This window comes from Athene cunicularia, assembly GCF_003259725.1.
Source record: "Athene cunicularia isolate RWA chromosome 18 unlocalized genomic scaffold, athCun1 chr18_part1, whole genome shotgun sequence".
NCBI lineage: Eukaryota > Metazoa > Chordata > Aves > Strigiformes > Strigidae > Athene > Athene cunicularia.
The window spans coordinates 12,775,265-12,788,827 of record NW_020799123.1 but is presented as its reverse complement, the minus strand read 5'-3'; the positions used below and the strand labels follow the sequence as shown (position 1 = coordinate 12,788,827).

At 44.9% G+C, this 13,563-nt stretch overlaps 1 protein-coding gene across 4 annotated transcripts in view; it reads left to right on the top strand.

The window, feature by feature from the left end:
* The window catches only part of RPTOR (regulatory associated protein of MTOR complex 1), a 150,558-nt gene that overhangs the window by 35,849 nt on the left and 101,146 nt on the right, over window positions 1–13,563 (top strand). For all 4 annotated transcript variants that reach the window (XM_026860840.1, XM_026860838.1, XM_026860837.1 and 1 more), the window contains exons 4-5: window positions 6,748–6,906; window positions 12,674–12,820. In XM_026860840.1, coding sequence (XP_026716641.1) covers window positions 6,748–6,906; window positions 12,674–12,820 — 306 coding nt within the window. The remainder of the gene's footprint in view (window positions 1–6,747; window positions 6,907–12,673; window positions 12,821–13,563) is intronic.

Genomic DNA, 13,563 nt, shown 5'->3' with positions numbered 1-13,563 from the left:
TCAAATCTGATCCAAGTCACAGTGCAGCAGCTGCACGACATCCTGTGATGTCCCATTTACGTAGAGGTTCACCTTGAACGGCAGAGTGGCTTTGGAGAATAAAGCAGAAAAGATTATAAATCATTACAAGGAGGAATTAGCCTATGGTAGGAAAAAAAATGATGATGACGATAAGGGGAATGCAGCACTCGCTGCCTTGCAAGGCTTTTGGGCGCTGCCACCGAGAGGCTTTGGCACAGGGTAGGTGGCCGGTTGTCAGGAAGGATGCGGGTGGAATCGATTCTGCGCCAGGATAATTGGGATGGGGCTGGATTACTCCGTGAAATCCAACCCAGCCTTGTTTTCTGAGATTATACGGGCTAAGTGCCGAGATGGCAGGGGGCAGAACAGGGAAGCGTTCGGTTCCTTGTACGTATCCTGCACGGGAACTAACGCTTCTATGGTGAGCTTGAAAAACTCGAACACTACAATCCCATTGATTCTATTTTATTTATTTTACCTGTAGCAGTAACTCTGAAACTGTTTTTCTTGCTTTGCGTGTGGTACTTTGCATGTGCGATTGCCACCCAATAGCAGCTTAAAAAAAAAAAAAAGCAACTTCAGCTAAATAAAGCTTTGATGCTTCATTATAAATTCTGGGCAGGAGCGTGCTCATGGCTTCTTCTGTAAGGAGGTGTAAAAGAGAGTTTCAGGATAAAATATTGAATGTTGGAGTGATTTCTTCTGTTGGTAACTTAGGAACACAACTTCAGGAGGTGAATGGAGCAGCGGTGCCCGTGGGGGTCTCACGAAGAGCAGAGCAGCCGTAGCAGACCCGCTCCTCCTCTGGGGAATCTTCCCTGACAGCGTGTCCGACCGTGAGGGTGGTTCTGATCCCTTTGAGGAGAGACAGGAAGGAGAGGAGGGCAGATATGAACAGAAGGAGAGCTGGGGTTGCGTGGAGAGCTTCCTTAGTCCTTACACAGTGAATCTGAAGCCATTCCATGCTCTTTGCCAGCGTAATTTTACCCCCTGGCCACTTCTCTCTCGAATGGTTTCTTGCTGGTGCCCTGTGGCCCCACTCCAGTCTTGTCGGGTGTGATCTGCAAAACGCTGTCTGCGGGGCTCAAATCCTGCTCAGGCAAGTTATGTCTGAGAATTTCTTAACTTTTAAATGCAAACCTCTGACCTTGTGCATTTGCTGCCTTTTCTCCACTCAGGTGAGCACGGTTTCATCCTCTTCACCTCCTTTACAGCCGTACACACGAGTTAATGTCCCTTTAGCAGCTGAGGAGATCGTTGGAGTAGCTGCGTTCTTCAACCCAGACTCACCAAAGGCACCTCAGTACTATCGAGTTACTAGGGAAAGCAGTTTGGAGATCACATGCCGATATGAGTTGTAAAAAGTGAAGTGTTAATTTATTTTTATGGAGCTATGCCCATCGGGTTCAGTAAGGTATCTTAGGGATAAAGGTGAGTGACTTCAGGCTTTTGTTACGCTGAAGGAAAAGAGGCCAATATTGTAAATAGCAAAGGTTATGAATGCCAACAGATAAATTTTTCCTATAGTTCACATATCTGCTGTGCTAGGTGTTGCTAGTTTGGCATTGAATCACACACACACTGCGGTCTAAGTCTTGTGGAGTCTTTCTGGAACCAAGGCTGAGGTTTTAGGTCACAGGAAAATGAAAGATCAAGCCCTGAGTTTTATAACTTTGCTGGGAAAATAGGTTTATCTTTTTATTTTTCTGAGGGGGAAAAAGCTTAATCTCCCTGATGAAAATGCCGCAGTGCCCCAGCACGTGCCTGTCGCCCTGCTGGGCTGGCGAGTGCCAGCGGGGAGGGAAACCAGGCCTGGCTTCCCGAACTCTTCTCCCTGTTGGCCATTAATGGTTGAGCAACATCAGCAACTTAAAGCACTTAAATTGTTGCCTTTAGCACTCTGCAGCTCTTCCTTTTTATAGGACCTAATCCTGGGGTGAGTTTCCCGGACTCAGCACCTGGCAGGGTGGAGCACAGCAGGTTTGGAAGGCGGGTTCTGGTTTCTCAGCTGGGAGCAGAAGCCCTCGGCCGCGGAATCGCTGAGCTGCTGCATCCTCCTTTTTGTGAGCGTGGCTCGGGGATAGCCGGGGGGGGGCTGCAGCTTGGACTTTCCCTCGTTGTTTGATTTATATTTTGGCCCCATTAAAGTCAAAGAAAAAAACCCGTAATTAGGTGAAGTTCTCAAAGCGGAGCCATTAATTTAAGCACAAAATCCACAGAACTGTGGGAATTAGTTTATGCAACCAACACTACTGACATTTCCCAGTGGGATAGAAGTCGATGAACACAGTGAATTGGCTTTTCCCCTCCAGACAGACTCAGCTTGGAGAGATTGCCGCTGTCACCTGCTAATCAGTAAACACGTGGGTGTTTTATTTATCCTTTGAAAGAACTTAAATCCCTCACAAAACAAATGGGACAATGCTTGGGCTTCATTGCTGCTGCTTGTTGTGTTGTGTTTGAGCCCTGGTGCCGCCCCTCCAGCCAGGCTGGGTCACTCAGCTGTACCTCTGCTTTATTTGCCCCCCGCCAGCTTCCCCCAGTGTTTCCCAGACCGGCTGATGGTGCTGGTAGTGCCAGCCCGGCGCTGCCGCACCGGCTCCCTCGTCCTGATGAAAAGGGTGCGGAGCCGGGGCCGATCCGGACAGTTTTCAAACCAGATACAGCCAGAATGCTGCTCTCGTCTTGAGTAAGGAAAGGATACGGTTTTGATAGATCACATCGTCAGAGAATCCCTGGTTTCCTCTCATAAAGATGATTGCTTTGATTTTTATGATAGGAAATTTGGAAATAGTTTGAAAAGTATTGCTGAGAGTGTGTCAGTAGGCGACCAGCATAACTGCTTTAGAGCAAAACTGTCTCACTTTTTAGATTTCAGCATTGAGCATGGTTAATGTCAACGTCCACAGCAAAACCATCTTTCTAATGCACTTGGTGTTTAGCCCAGGGTGTCTTCTCTTCCTGGGTGCCTTCTTTTGGGTGCCAGAACTCTTTTTTTAGTGCAACACCGACTTCCAGCAACTCTGTCAGCACGATGTTTTGTCAGTCCAGAAATTTGTGTCATACTGAAAATGGAAACGCCTTAAAAATTAACATAGCACCTGCATTTTTAAACAGGTGTGTAGGCAAAAAGGTTGGATAAGCCAATGAGTGTTTCATAGAAGTGTGGCAATATTACATAAACAAGCAAAACTTTCAATTTTGCCTGCGTGAGTAGAATAATGAGGACAGTCTGGATCAGGCTGCCACAAAGTTATTGCTTCTGACAGGAACTCTTCAGTGAGACACCGAGGTGATCAGAAAATCAAATTCACACCAGAAAGCCAGCTGACATCACCGTCAGCAATTTCATGCTTGTCCATCAGGGCGCTCCGGTCGGGGTTTTTGACAGCTCTGATGCTGCGATGGCAACATCAGCTGGGCGTCCTCTGCAGAGGAATCGAAGTCTAGATTGTCTTGTCTGATAATTGCGTCAGGAAGCAAAGGCTCCGTGCCAAACACCAGCAAATATCTGCCATCAACACAGAACAGAAGGCAGGGCGAGCAGCGTGGCCCTCATGCTGTAACCGTCGGGAGCGGGTCAATAGCTCATAAAAACGAAGGGAAAACAAAACATAAACCGTGTTGGGTGTCTGTGATTTCAACAGAAGTTGATGGGTTTAAGCCCAGCTGACCTTTTGAGGGTTTCGGTTGGGCTCTCTGTTACCTTTTGTACTAACTTCTGCTTGAAAGCCTCTGTTTGGAGGTGGAAGGGACACAGCGCTTTGCCGGGGAAGACAAATGAATAATGAGGGAAGGAAATACGGGAGGGTGGCAGAAGGAAGCGATTCATCAAAAAGGTAGCGATGCTAAAACGCAAAGTGTTCATATGAAAACTAAAACCGTGTTTAAAAAAAAATGCTTCCTCGTCCTGTGAAAGGTGAAGTTGTGGAATTGGGTGAATCCCCCCGGGCCGCAGCTCCTCGGGTGTTAATCGTGGGGACGCTAGAGCTGGCAAGCGGTCGGGTGCTCTCTGGCCCTGGGTAGGAGTGGCAGCCCATGGCTTAACACGGGGTTTATTGCTGTTTACGGTCTTCTCAAAGACCTTCAGTTGTGTTCCGGAAGGAGACCTCCTTTGTTTTTAACAGGTATTAAAAATAGCACCCTGTCCCACAGAGCATCACGTAACCCAGCAAGCTCCTCTCCCAACCAGGTGAACAAGCCCTGAACATTTCTTGTGATTACTGTACTGGTATTTCTTGCATACCGATGAAAAGGGTCTTGAAGGTATTTTTTTAGGGAAAAAAAAGAGAAAAAAGAGACCACCTGGTCTAGTTGGTTACTCAGATACTGTTTCTTGTCATGTGTGCGTGACTGATGTGTGATCAACTCACGCCTGAAAGTCCTGAGCTGACAGGTAGGACCAGGACTTGTCTGCGTCTTCCCAGGCTCCCTCCTCTCCTTTTCATCCTTCTCAGCCTTGTGTTTCTCGATGCGCAAATGATATTTTACAGTTCGGATCTTCAGATCTACAGGCTTCAGTTTTAGAGAATGAATTCACCTCCGTTAATTGCAAGCTGTATTTAATATTTATGCTAAAAGGACGTGAGAAGCGTTCGAATGAGCATGTTCCCCTTTGGAAAAAAAGGAGCTGAAAAATTACCAACCGCTCTGGTTGCAGCGTCTTGTGAAGATGCCAGCAGGCAGAACGTGATTTAAGGTGCACATTTTTGCAAATCAGCGCCTTCGTAACAACACCGAAAGGAGAGAGAAAGAGGTGTGGGAGGATCCGTGTTAAGATTAATACAGCCTCTTATCTTTACTTAGTGCGGAAGTTCCCAAAAAGGATGAGTGTGTCAGATCGCTGGTTCTTTCTTAATATTTTTTTTGTCTCCCTTTGCTTGCTTTTCTTTGTTGTTGTCCTTATGTAAACGATGCCATTCATTGTATCCCTCTTGCCTGTTGGCTTGAGACGGTGAATATTAATTGAGCAGCATGGTACCTGTTTTTCAAGCTTCGCAGATAAGCAAACCATTTTTATATTAAAGTGTTTCATCCTCTTTTGCTATGATATTTTAAGACTCTCTTATCTTTGCCTGTCATAGAAGAAAACCTAAAAAGCCCAAACTTCTGAGACCTTGGCTTGATTTATAAACGGGCTTTCAATGGCAGATTTTTGTGGAGGTATGTACATGGTTGTCCTGCTCTTAAACTCGGTTCTTTATTTCAATACATAGGCTTTAATTTTTTAAAGCCATTGTGGTTCTGGATTCTTAGTCTCTTTGCAGTTCTGGAGAAGAGAGGAAGAAACAGGCTTTTGTCCTTCAAAGGACAGTTGAAAGACTTTTTTATTATTTGGCCTTGCTTCAAAAAGGCACTTTTGAGTATTACAAACTAGCTACTACATAGGCATCTGGAATTTAGCCGAGCAAAAATGTTTATGAAGTATTGGTGGTTTTTTAATGGTTTGGTTTTTTTCTCAAACACAGGAATGTGCTCTGGTTTACATGCTTGTAGAGCTGGGAGTGGTAGTGGAGTGTCCACAACCGATGTTGTGATGATATTGAATATAAAATATTTCCAAACGCGACGGTTGATTGCCAAGAGCTCTCGGTCGGTTTTCCCTCTTTTTACCCAGCTGTGTCAATGTCAAATTCCTGGGACTTTTGTGCACTTTTATCTTGACAGCGGTGTTACCTTAAAGTGTAAGCTCTTTGAGGTGAGGTTATGAAATACATTCATAACCCTTCTTTAGGGGGGGGTGCAGTCCCGCCTGGGGTAACCTGGTGCCTGATCTTAACCGCTAATAGTTAATAAGTTGATTTAAAAGTGTGTTAATGTGATGCTAGATTGCTTTGATTTATTTTTTCCCATTTTTATCTGTCCCTGAATGTTGAATAAAATTGTCATGCACTTGCTGAGTTCAAAGGAAACTCGTTAACTGGAAAGGAGTCTGTACGTAGTACGGCTGCAGAAGTTGGCCAAGTTTCTTTTTGAAGACAAACTTTTTGCCGTAACATTTTTCACTGTCCGCTGTGGGTCCATCTAGAAAGGACAAGACTCCATCCAGGTTTAACATGCTTGCAGAGGTGCTGGCCATGTTTCTTTTATATCTGTCTTATTAATAAAAGGGGAACTAACTAGTTGGGGCGTAGGAGGAGGATGAGGCTGCTGCTGTTCTTACTCCGTGAAGGACAGATAGCTGAACTTCTCTACCCTTCAGTCTGGGATTTTCATTCCTTTTACGGCTTGAAGCAAGAGCTATGTCCCTTTTCCAGATGGGAGGGAAGGAACATTTCAGAATGAGATGTGATGTTTACAGAATTATCTGTTTTATACAATTTTCTGTCCTTAAGAGGGAATTTTGTCCCGTTGGAAATGTACAGGGTATGAATTGGAGGAGTTGGGAAATTGTGCAGGGTTATTTTTGAGGCTGGCTAATGTTGGAAATATATCTGACCTGTCTTAAGGCTTTTTTGAATGTTACTAATCCCCGAGTGAAATGGATCGGGGTTCAGGGATGGGATAAACTCAGTCAAGCCTGTGCTGGTGCTGTTTGTGTGTGCACAGTCCCACACACCAGTAGCAGACACGTTTTGTTTATTCGGCTCTACAGTAAATGTTTTGTGTTTTTTTTTCCCAACATAACCAATTTAGAGACATGCTTCTACCTTAACTAGGCGTCTGCGTTTTAAAGAGTTTTGGGTTTTGCACTTAAAATGATTCTCTTACGTTTTATGTTACTAGGCCAGGTACAAGCAGAGTCTGGATCCTACGGTGGATGAGGTTAAGAAGCTGTGTACGTCCCTGCGTCGGAACGCCAAGGAGGAGCGGGTACTTTTCCACTACAACGGACACGGCGTCCCCAGGCCAACCGTAAACGGGGAGATCTGGGTCTTCAATAAGGTGCGTCCCTGCGAAGCGCCGCCGAGCAGCCGAACCTTTTTCTCTGCTGTGTAAATTACTGAAGCGTTCTCTTAGAGAAAACTGGATTTCCAGGGTTTCGGATGTGTTCACGGGTATTTGTCTGGCTCCCTGCTGACAGCTGTTTGCTTTCTTCATGTTCCCGAAGTTCTGTGAGACCAAGTAGGTTGTCCCTCACCTCCCGGCGGGGCAGGAGCGTCTTCTTGCAGTTGCACTAAAGCTCGTTTGCCAAGCACCGAGAAGCCAGCTGCTTCCACTGGCTTCTCTGCTTTCCAGAGGTAGCACCCCAGCTCTGCCGGGTCTGTGAGGCTCCTCAGTGGTTTGGCTTTGCTGCCTCACATCGCTGACTGATTATTAAGTTATTACTGTGAAGTTTGTGCTTAAAATGTCTACGGACTCTGAACAGCCGTTGTTCAAACTACCTGGAGACGCTGCACAAGGGCAATAAACTGTATGGCCAGCTCTGCTTCCAGAGCTCGGAGCTCTGAGGAGCCTCCCCGTACAGTGTAATAGTTATCTTTCACTTTTTTGAAGACTTCTGTTACTCCTGCTTAGCCACGGTTTGTACATTGATGTAGATGCTGTGCAACAGCCTGTGAGTGATTCCAAGTGTGACCTAAATGCTTTCCCTTCAGTTAAGCGGTTTAATGTACGTTCAGCTGGCATAGGACTTGCGTTCATTATTATAGATATGCTTCTGTTTCATTGTGGGGGCTTATTGAGCTTCTTTCCTCATACTTCACATGTATTATTCTTGTAATTGAATGACTGGTCACTGGTGGTTTGAATGAGCAGGGTGTAAGGGGAGGGGAGAAAGTGCAAGAGGGCATCACTTTATTCTGATGAATCTATATTGGAGTCTTGATTAGTATTCTGACCAGTTATTTACTGGTTGGAATGCTAATTCATTTTGAAGCTGAATTTGATGTTTAAGAACAAATAGGAGTGACCTTCTTACTTCACAGCCAGTGGGGAATAAACAAGCCAGAAGAATGTTGGGCAGAATGTGTTACACGTGGAAGAAGAGAAAATTACCGCTCAGTGAAGTTGTGTGTTGTGCCAAATGCCTTGTTAAGAGCTTACTGGGCATTTGCCAGTTTGCCTGCAGTATCAGCTGGGGTGACGTGGTGGGGATGCCACTGGTCCTTAGGAGCTGCGATCTCTCTGATTTATCTTAAAAACGGTGGGAAAAAAAAAAAAGTTTGATTGTCATAGAGGTTCATGGGGGAAGTTACAATTTAGTAATTTTTGCAGCACGTTACCAAATCTTGGCTTTTTCAGAAGGAAAGAATCAGGAGTGGAACTCTTCTTTTAAGCAAAGGATTAAATTTAAGGAAACACTGAGGGAAAAATATCAGGAGTCCTTAGAAATCCAGTCCTAAGGAATTCAGCCCGGGATCTCAGCAGAGGGCCGGGTGAGGCTCAGTGTTACAGCCCTCTTGAATCGGAATAGTGGAGGTGCTGAAATTGGACTGTGCTGACATTTTAAAGTCGGGTTTAAAATGTTGATTGTATGCACGTGCAGCCTCGGTTACAGGAGCGTGAGGGAAGAGCTGGAAGGGACCTTGAGATGAGCCGGCTGAGGGGCCAGAGGGGTGAGACAGGCCTCGCTGGTGTCCCAGGCTGACCTGCGTGCAGCAGCGAGGACGGTTTGGGGGGGTTTATCCCCGCTTCGCCACGCTCGGGTTCGTTCATTCCTCGTGTCTGCGAGAGGCTATGGCTTTCCGCTTGTTGGTGCCAGGAGGGCCGTGGTGGTGTCGGAGTGCCCCGAGCCGGGCTGGGGCTGGAGGAGCTGTGCTGCGCCTGCGGGAGGGGACGTCGCTCCTGCGGCACCGCAGATTATTTAAATCTCCCAGCGTGTGCCAGCAAGCTGTCAGAGGCAGCGAGCGGACGCAGTGGTGTGGGAGCGCTTTCTGATGATTCTGGGGAAAGTTCACAGTGTGTTAGATCTTCGTTAATACCTTCCCCTTAATTTCTCAAGAGCTGGTATTGCCAGATGAATGCCGACCTCTGCCCTTGTTTGGCTGGTGCTTTGTCTGAACCGATGTTTTACAACGGTAATACAAGGGGAATGCTCCTCGTATGCTTTATTATCTGCTCTGGAATTCTGGCCGCTTATGTAGCCGAGTGAATTAGCTGACAAAGGGCTGAGGCACTCGGGGAGTGTCGCAGGAGCTCCTGGCCGGGTCCCCCCCTTCGGCTCCAGCGTCGGCAGGTTGCCCCCCAGCCCGGCCATGTGAGAAGCCTTCCCTGCATGGCAGTACTGTGTTCAGGAGAGATTAAGCGCGGTATATTCTATATGTAGATTAAAAAAGATAAAACCTTCAGGACGTATCAGGTAGCGTGATTCACCTGAGCCGCAGAGCCCGTCACCCGGCTCGGCTCGCGGCGCCGCCGAGAGGCGTGTGATGGAGGGAGGAGTGTGGGGCCATCTGGATGAGGCACCCAAAGCTAGCAGCTAAACCAACCTGGTCTTCAAAAACCAAACCTGCCTTCTCTCCTACAGACAGGTCCTCTTTGAGTTTAATTTTTAACAGATTTTGACCAGTTGTGCTCGCTGTAGTATAAACACTTCTGGTTAGCTTCACCTGTCAGGGCTGACCTATGAAACAAGCCTTTCTTTTTGATAGTTCATCTGGCCTGACAGATGAAGAGGACAGTAAATAAATAATCTGATACTCAAAATTTATTTCATTAGAATTAAACCTTTGTAGAAGAAAAGACAGTAGGGAGGAGCGTCTGCCTGGCACCCTGCGGGGCGTGGGGAGGCGCCTGCTCCTCCTCCCCTCAAAATTCAGAAATTACTTCAGCTTGGTCACTTTGTGGGGTCAGAGGCAGCATTAAGGGAAGCAGAAAGTATTTTCAGTTGTAATTTTTTTTTTCCCTAGGTTTTAATCATAGCTGCTCGGCCAGTGCAGTGCTACTCCACGGCAGCACGTAAAGGCGTTGATAGCGTTTCATTAATTTTTGCTTTGCAGCTCGACAAACAAAACATTCCTGAACTCTTTTGATTAGAGAGATAATAAAACGTATGAAAAGAACCAGGGATGGATTCCCATAGGTTCAGTGCCACAAAGTCCGTTTCCTGAGATTTCTGAGGGTTTCCACAAAGTTCAGAAATCCCAGGACAGAAACTGGATGCAGCAGCCTTCTGAGGAAGCTTTTCAGCTTTAGAGAAGTCTCTTTAGAGAATAATCTTCAAGCGTTGTTTCCTCTTTGATGGGAAAGGCAATGACAAATTGTGCCATGCTCTGGAAGGAAGGATTTATTTTGAAAATGTCCTTTTCCTGGGTCTGTTGTGTCTTACTGTTGTACGAAGAGATGCGAGATGTGGGCAGTGTCAGGAGCAAATTCTGCTGCTCGCGTGAGAATGTGAAACGGAAAATGTGCATCATCATCATCGAGTCCTTGGGAAACCGTTTCGTATCACGCGCCCTGTCCACAGCTCTGCTGAAACATCCTCAGTTTGTCCCAGTAAGGGCCGGGCGCTGCCATCCTCCCTCGTGCTGGAGATCGCCGTGGCTGTGGCGTCTTACCTGGCTGCTCTCGCTGACACGTTACAAGCCAGTAGTAATGACAGAATTATTTTACTGTAGGCTTCTGCTCTGGCTCGCTGCGCAGTATTGGCATGCAAAGGAAGGGTTGAGGCAGTCCCTGTAAACTGGTTAATTCGGCATATTCCGGCGTTTTGCCAGATGTTGAAGATGCAGTAACGTGCTTTTCATCTGTGCATTGAGAGTGCTGCTGTATTAACGCAGAGCAACGCTCTTTTTCTAGTTTTGCTTGCTACTGTTTTCTGAGAAAATCCCAGTGTGGCTTCAGAAAGGTAAAAATCAAACGCCCCCTTCCCCCTGACTTCAAACATATTTATTCTGAAGTTCTGGGGAACTTTTTTTGTAAAATCTGAAGAATGGGTTGTTCGGGTTTTTTTTTAATGTTTTTGAGTTGTTCATTAAGCAATGAAATCTGTTCAAAATCAGTTTCTGGTTTAGCTGTTTGTCGTGTCGTTCCTTTAAGCAGTCACAGAGGGATGGTGGGAGCTGTGTTAACAGAGCAGAAACTTTCCTGCTAAAACCCAGAGTCGGTTCTGAGAACAAAACACACGGACACGTTCTTTCATACTCACAGCCCCAGCGTGGCAGAGGCAAGATGCGCAAGCATCAAAAGATCACCCTGAGCAACCATGCTAGAAAACTATTATTTAACACTCCTTTTTTCTTCAAACTATCTCATTTACATATAATTAGCAAATTTGATGAGTTGTATGTGACCCCCACCGTAAAGTTGGAACATAAAGTTCTTCTAGCTGGAAATAGAAGGATATTAATCAGAGCTATAATCCAGTCTTAGCTGTAGGAGAGGGCACTGTAAATATAAAGGGAAAGCAATGCTTGCCCCGAACACCTCACTGGTTACGTGTGTCAGAGCAGGGTTTTTTTGTGAGGTTTTTATTTGTGACTCACGGTGATGGGAACGTGCTTAACCTGAGTGCTGGCCTTAAAAAAAGGTCTGGGCTAAGGGTGAGTTGTTCAGGTCTCGTTCTACCCTGCAACACTTTGCAAAGCTTCTAACTGCCTGGAAGTTTGGCTTTTATAAACAATTTTTCCTATTAATTTTAATGAAACAACCAAAACTTTTATGTATGGGCAAAACTGGAGTTTGAAACGACTTGCCATTTCCCACCTTATCTAACACATAGTTTACGATCACTTCTATCTTTATATATGCTGATACGTGTCCTTGAAAATTTGATTTTTGTGAAAGTTTACTGGTTTTATTACAGCTATTTTAAGTCTCTTGAATTTAAATGGGAGTTATGATCCCATCCATCATTCTGCTGATGTTAATGGGAACATCCCAGCTTTTACTGTAGCTTCTGGGCCGAGCTCCGGGCCGGAGGAACATGAGCAGGTTGCCCTCTGGCTGCAGATGGGAAGGATTATGCCGCCAGCCACTGCAGGTTTGTAGTGACTCTTCGCAGGCTGCAGCGGCAGAAGTCTGCTTTAGTTTGTATTTTCAGTCCTGCCACTTAGTTTAGGGTGTGTAGCTCATTTTAAATGTCTGATTTTTGATCCTCACCGTATTTTAAGAAGCTCTTGCCTCCAGTTACTTGGGGGTGTTAAGGTGGAAGGCAGCGAACAAAGTGTTTCACATTTATAGAAGCTGAATTGTTGGTACTTCACTTCGCTGAAGGCAGGCTTTGTTGGTTTTAATGTTATTGGATCATTCTGGAAGTTGCGCAGAAGTTAAAGGCTGTAATAAAATTAGGAAGCATCTTGTTAAACTAAGATGGTGTAGCTGCTGCTGGGCTACGTAGTCTTAATTATCAATCTTGATTTATTGATGGAGTTTTCAGTTTAAGACAATTCACGTTAAATTAAAGACATCTGGTTTACATCCTTTATCAGTGTTGCAGAAATTTGAGATAAAATTGGACGATTAAATGCTGGTTGGAGTTGATAGCACATATCAAAGCACTCTCTGCTGAGTTTTAGAATTTTAGTTTAGTGTTTTAAACAATACTACCAGAAAAAAAAAAAAAATCTACTTGTCATTTGTGTTGGGCTCATAGTCCTTGTTATTAGTAGATGCTGATTGGTATTTGTATTGGTTAATATGCCCAGTGTGCAATCTAGGTTTTATTTCGTGATTTCAGAATTGGAATTTTTGGGTGTGTATTTAATTGTCTTACCGCTAAAGGTTCTGTTGCTTCTCTTTGTAATTCGGGTGTGTTTTTCCCTTCTTACAGAACTATACTCAGTATATTCCTCTGTCCATCTATGACCTGCAGACTTGGATGGGCAGCCCTTCCATTTTTGTCTACGACTGCTCTAATGCCGGCCTTATCGTCAAGTCCTTCAAGCAATTTGCACTACAGAGGGAGCAAGAGTTGGAGGTGAGATCACAGACTGTGCAAAGGTTTATTTGCCTTTGTGCTGCAGGGTTAAGTGTAAGCTGGCTGTGCTACATACAGCTGAAGAATATGCTTTAAATTACATTGGAAGGCAAATTAATTGGCAAGTAATTTTGCCACTCTAATCTTTCTGGTTCAGTTTGCTATCCTATTAAACTTGGAACAATTTTTAATACAAGTGCTAATTAAATGGTAGTGTTAATAGAATCCATTTGTGCCCTAATGGCCTTTTTTTTTTTTTTTCTGAGATAAATAAGTCTAGTTCACCACAGCATTTATTTTAGTTGCAAAAGTCTAATATCTGGGTATATATTTGGGTGCAGTTAGAATTTTGTGCTGGTGAAGTCAATGTGAAAATGTGAAACAAACCTCGTACACGGAGGGACCGTCACTGGTGATTTCAGTGTCACGGAGTGCTTAAGTCGAATGTGTTCCTAATGAAAAGCTTTCATTGCACATGTAACTGCTGATAAATTTGCTGAAGTAAATCTGAAACGCAAAGGGGAAGGTAAGAAGTCAGGATTCTTTGTGCAGCAACTTGGGAGGGCAAAATTCCTCACTGCCAGAAATTCCTGCTAGCTTTAGTTTACATAGGAAGCACTTTTTTTTTTTAAAGGTTAACTTCTTATACTCTCACAGTTCTCAGACACTATTTTATTTAAAAATAATCCAACTTCGAGGCAGGTATATTAATTAATCAGGCAACTGTCTGTCACATGCAACCT